The sequence below is a fragment of the Talpa occidentalis genome, unplaced genomic scaffold (genome assembly GCF_014898055.3).
Source record: "Talpa occidentalis isolate TD23 unplaced genomic scaffold, MPIMG_talOcc4v2.1 talOcc4.6, whole genome shotgun sequence".
In the NCBI taxonomy this organism is placed as follows: Eukaryota; Metazoa; Chordata; class Mammalia; order Eulipotyphla; family Talpidae; genus Talpa; species Talpa occidentalis.
The window spans coordinates 124,082,031-124,087,655 of record NW_023604972.1 but is presented as its reverse complement, the minus strand read 5'-3'; the positions used below and the strand labels follow the sequence as shown (position 1 = coordinate 124,087,655).

At 46.8% G+C, this 5,625-nt stretch overlaps 1 protein-coding gene across 5 annotated transcripts in view; it reads left to right on the top strand.

Moving 5' to 3' along the window:
- Positions 1-5,625, top strand: part of PDZD2 (PDZ domain containing 2) — a 319,093-nt gene that overhangs the window by 276,699 nt on the left and 36,769 nt on the right. For all 5 annotated transcript variants that reach the window (XM_054688246.1, XM_054688247.1, XM_054688245.1 and 2 more), the window contains 2 exons: positions 1,869-1,988; positions 2,981-3,095. In XM_054688246.1, the coding sequence (XP_054544221.1) occupies positions 1,869-1,988; positions 2,981-3,095 (235 nt within the window). The remainder of the gene's footprint in view (positions 1-1,868; positions 1,989-2,980; positions 3,096-5,625) is intronic.

Below are 5,625 nucleotides of genomic sequence, written 5' to 3'. Positions count from 1 at the left end.
CACAGGGTTCCTCCTCATTACATCATTCTCAAAACTGGGGGAGACAGCTCATACCACGCTGGAGGCAGACTCAGTCCCTGGAGAACTTGAGGGGGTGATCTTGTGATATAGACGATCAGCCAGAGGGTCACGGGGGATTATTGACACCTTGTGCCCCACAATGAAGCAGAAATGAAAGGAGAGGGTGTGACCACCTTGACACCTGTAAGTGCTTGGAGACTCAGAGGCCATCGGGCTGTAGAAACACAGAGTCCGGTCATCTGGGTCAGCCCCTATGTTTGATGTATCGCCCTTTTACAGACAGCACAACTGAATCCCTAAGTGGATGGGTATTTTGCTCAGTGATATGCCAGCACCACTGTAGGGCAAATTTTAAGGCCAGTGAAATACTAAGCGCCCGTGTTTCAGAGACCATTGCTCATCAGGTTATCTTGTGTTGACTCTACCCAAAAGCAGCTTGAGTTGGGCACAGGAAAAGGACAAAAAACTTGTACTGGAGCTGTATTTATTCTGTAGACCCATGACACGAAACTAGTTTGTGTCCTGCTCAGAATGACCCGGTGGGACCCAGAGAATTGGGAGGCTGAGAAAGCTGAAGTCATGTGTTCAGGCTGTTTTGTTAGTATGGAAGATGAGAGGCTTTCCCATCACGGCCAAGGACACCTACCATTTATAATTGATCCCACGGAGAAAGTTGACTATATTATATACCTGAAGCATCTGTTTTAAACCAGGGGCTGTGTTTTGTTTTAATCCATCTGTTGAACTTCATTTAAATACAGCTGACCCTTGAACAGCATGAGGTTGAGCTGCACAGGTACTCTTATAGGTGGATTTTTTTTTTTCAATAAATACAGTTGGCCTTCCACATCTGTGGACTCCATATCCATGGGCTCCACGACCAGTATCAGCTGGTTGAGTTCAAAGACAGGTGTGGGGGGCGGTGAGAGGATTCACCAGAGACAGAGTGGGGAGCAGAACAGGCAGATCTGCTGAAATACACTGGCTCCGACATGGGCCAGGGGGAAATAGCTGTCCAACACAAAAGAGCAGCAGGCACGCCAGGAGAGGTCTGCTGCACCAAGTGGGCAGCTCCCTGGCCGGGGATCGAACTTAGGCCACTTTGCCTTGGGCGGACTATCCTGGTGGTAACACTGAGACTTTAACCCTAGACCACCAGGGAGGCCCTGTGTTCTGAATCTTGCTCCCTACTCTCGCACATGTGCACATGGACAGGAAAGAGAGACTGAGCTGCCGGTGCCAGACAGGGAGAGTGTGGCTTATGGGAAAATGTTTTCTTTTCCAAATGAAAGGATAGAACTGAAACTGGGATGTTTTCTATGGAACAACAGTTGTCTGGGTTTGTGGCTTGGGGTTTATAAGAAATAAGGGCTTGCTAAGTTTTTGAGTGAGCGAATTGAGCTTCAAATGGTGAGCTACTTTCTCACCATGATTATGAACTTGGGATGCAGGCAGGGAGTGACTTCCAAGGGAGAACCTGACCACAGGCTGGGCCTCCAACATGACTGAGGCCCCTGGGTTGCTGGATCCTCAACTCCATCCCAGAAAGCAAGAAGTGGGGTCTGTGCTGTACTGTCGAGGAAAGAGCGACCCAGTGCTTGTGGCTTCCAAGCCTGTCTTGATGTGGGAAGAGGCGGAACAGATAGTCACCACTGGAGCTCTCCCTTTAATATTGCTCCTAATAAACTTTAATAAGGTTTAAGCCACTGGCTTCGACATGGGCCGGGGGAAATAGCTGTCCAACACAAAAGATGAATGGAGTCTTCAAAATCTGAGTACACTTCTGTGCCAGAGACCACGGCAGGATGGAGGAGACCATCTCCAACCTGGCGTGTGCTTACTTCCAGGAATACCACATCGTGAAGAAGTCCGCCCGCTCGCTGAGCACCACGCAGGTGGAGTCTCCCTGGAGGCTCATTCGGCCCTCGGTCATCTCCATCATCGGGCTGTACAAGGAAAAGGGCAAGGTGAGCCTGTTCTGTGAGCAGCTCTGCCTGCAGGGGGTGTTTGCTTATACTTTTTTTTTTTTTTTTAAGATTTATGCATACAAGAGCTGGGGTGCAGGCCAGAGGTGCAGGGGGTGAGAGGATTCACCAGAGACAGTGGGGAGCAGAACAGGCGGATCTACTGAAACACACTGCTGAATGGAGCAGCGGGCGAGACAGGAGAGGTCTGCTGCACCATGTGGGTAGCTCCCTGGCCAGGGATCGAACTCATGCTGCAGGGGCTGTGGACAGCTTCATAGTGCTGCAACTTAACCCCTTGTGACAGGGAGGCCTGCTTATACTTTTTAAACAGCTGCTTTTTATTATGTTGATTTTACATGAAATCAAAGTAAAAGAGGAGTTGATTAAGTGGCCCTTATACAGATTTGAGTGGGTCCCCTGGCACCCCTTCCTGTGGGCTTCCAAGTGAGGTGGCCACACCCACTCTGCCCCAGTAATGTGAGGAGTCATCAGCCCCTGGTTGGTATGGACACAGCAGGGTCGGAGTTCCTAATTTTTACCTCTGTTGCAAGAAAAGCAGCCCCTTCAGGAAATACTCATAGCTGTCCTTTGAATGAGTTTCATGGCATTATGTGACCATAAAGCGAATCATGCCAATAACTTGTTGGTATACAAATATCAAAAATGCCCATTTTGATATTATACAAGATGGGAAGACAGAAACAACAGAATAAAATGAATATGGCGTTTACGTAATAGGAAATGACTCTCAAGCTATTAGTTGACATACATGAAATTGTTGCCTTTGGAGCGCCCCTGTTAATGTCATGCCTAGCGAGCACAACGCAGATGGGTCTGAGGAGGGACGTGGTGAGGGAACACAGACTTGAATTTACAGCTAGTTAGCTTAACTCTGAGCCTAGTTGGGAGAGCACACAGTTAAATGCTGCAGCAGAAAGGATGCCCTCAGTTAAATGCTGCCATTGACAACCTGGACCCCGTCTGCTCTGCAGGGCCTGGGCTTTAGCATTGCTGGCGGTCGAGACTGCATTCGAGGACAGATGGGGATTTTTGTCAAGACCATTTTCCCAAACGGATCAGCTGCCGAGGATGGAAGACTTAAAGAAGGTAGGAGGCAGTCTTTTGGTGGTTGTCTGAGCTTCGGTTCCACAAGAATCTGCCCTCTTGCAAGATGTGAAGTAAATAATTCAGCACTTAAGGCCATGGCTTGGGAGTTGATTAGACCTGGCCTCAATTCACCACCTGCCACTTGACTTTGGACAATTGATGTGACCTGAGTTGTAAACGTGGAAGAGCTGTGACGAGTAGATGAAATGCGATGATATGTGGAAAGTGACTTAATATTTTCATATTGGTCTTTAAATGTCTATCTTTTAAAGACCTTTTTATTTTTTTTAACTTTTTTTTTTTAAGATTTATTTATTTATGCATACAAGAGCTGGGGTACAGGCCAGAGGTGTGGGGGGTGAGAGGATTCACCAGAGACAAAATGGGGAGCAGAACAGGCAGACTGACCGAAGTACACTGCAGAGGGGAGCAGCAGGCGAGTCAGGAGAGGTCTGCTGTTCCATGTGGGTAGCTCCCTGGCTGGCCAGGGATCGAACTCGTGCTGCAGTGGCTGCAGACAGCTTCATAGGTTGTGTCTTAACCCCTTGTGAGACCAGGGAGGCCCTAAAGACCTTTTTAAAGGATCTGTTGGTGCTTGATCAAGTTGTTTCTGAGAGTCTGTGTCCAGTCTCTGGACTGGGCATGAACGTCAACTACATTTTAGTACCTCCCACCTACCTGCCACACATAAACATCCCAGGCAGATGCTTTCTTCCCTCTCAGCTTTATTGAGATGTATTTGATATATGACATTGTGTAAATGTGTGTGTGTGTGTGTGTGTATTATATATAGTGAAATGGTTATCACTGTAAGGTTAGCTGTTGCCTCCATTAACATGCATAATGACCCTGTGTGTGTGTGTGTGTATAGTGAAAACATTTAAGATTACTCTGTTAGCAGTTTTCAAGTATATAGCACAGGTTATTAACTTCAGTCGCCATGGTGTAATTAGATCTCTGGGACTTATTCGTGAATTCTGAGTTTTTCCCGCCTTCTTAATATAATCCCTTCATGAAATTAATAACTCACCATATTTCTAGTTACCTTAAAAATTGCTGTGACTTTCAGGTCAGCCAACTGAAACTACAGGTGCCGTTGTGTTAAGCCAGATCATTTTTTTTTTAACTAATAAATGCTTTGCAGTCTCCTTTTTTGAAAAAGACTGATCCCAGAAGCTTGTGTGCTAACAGTAAGATGAGCTTAGGCTTAATATTTTGATGGCAGAATACTTCTTTCTCTCTCTAAGGAAGGGTTAACTCCCAGGTGGTGTTTGTTTCTAGTTTCAGAATGTGAAATTCCAGCAAAGCATTTTTATAATGGAAGCGCCATTGTTCACTTGATCGAAATTCATGCTGCAATGCTGGTAGCATGGAGCAACTGCAGGGAAAAATCCCTAGTTAGGAAAGGTTAATAGCACTTGATTCTTGATTCTCCTAAATATTGTTTTTTCATATGTGTTCATTTACAACAAATGCAAGTCATTGGGATTGGTTTCCAACCTGTTGAATGAAAGACAGATTGTGTAAAGATTTTCCAGAAGGTGAGCACTCCTGCTGTTTCTGTCCTTCCCTATGTGGAAGCAAACCAACACCCCCACCTACCCCTACCACCACCACACCCCCCCTCCCCCCGGCCAGCTGAGTAATTGCCTATGCTGGGTGATTCTTAACAGGCTATTGCTTCTCTTATTTTACATCTTCTGTAGCTGCCAGAAAGGGAGGGCAAAGGCAGAGACTGTGGCTCCCTTGCTAAGCTCACCGACAGGGCCCCTTTCATCAGACGCACAGTGCACCGGACGGGCGTCTCTGAGAGGTGAAAATGTGTGTTCTCAGGATGCCCTGTGCTTTGTTAGAGGTGAGGGAAGTCCCTTGCCTGCACTGCACTGCTGTGCAAGCTTCATCTGCTCTTTGTAGTGCATTTGATGAACTGCTATTCCAGAAAACAGACCATGTCACAAGAGTGCAAACCAGAAACACCTCTGATGAGTCAACAGGATGTCCAAGAACTTTTTCTATTCCCAGCACACTAGCAACAGCTTGAAAAATGACCTGACTTCACCTTCTGGGGGTTGTGACTGCATCTAAGAGAGGCTGGGGGAGGGAGAAGAGAGGAGAGAGCACAGTTTCGCATTAGCCGGCAATCATCTTTTAGACAGAAGCACAGAAGCACTTGCCAGTGTTATGACTGAGAACCTGAGGCACATCCGTAAGATCGAGCATCGAGACCATCCATGATGGAGCTTCCCTTCCGAAGTAATAGCTCAGCAAGTTTTCTGTCTCCACCGCTGAAACCGTTTCTAATACACCATCCGGGCTCCAGGGCTTGAGCAAACTGGTCTTTGCAGATAGAGGGGGGAATGCTCACGTGTTGTGTGCGTTCACGCTTCATCGCCACCGGGTTTAAGTTTTTAAACAAGAACTATGAAGAGAGACCTGGGACGCATTTTGCAATTTGATTTGAAATGTAGGACATCTATTGTCAAACTTGGCAGGGGCTAAAGAAAAAGCTCGTGATGCTTCCCAGAGTTGT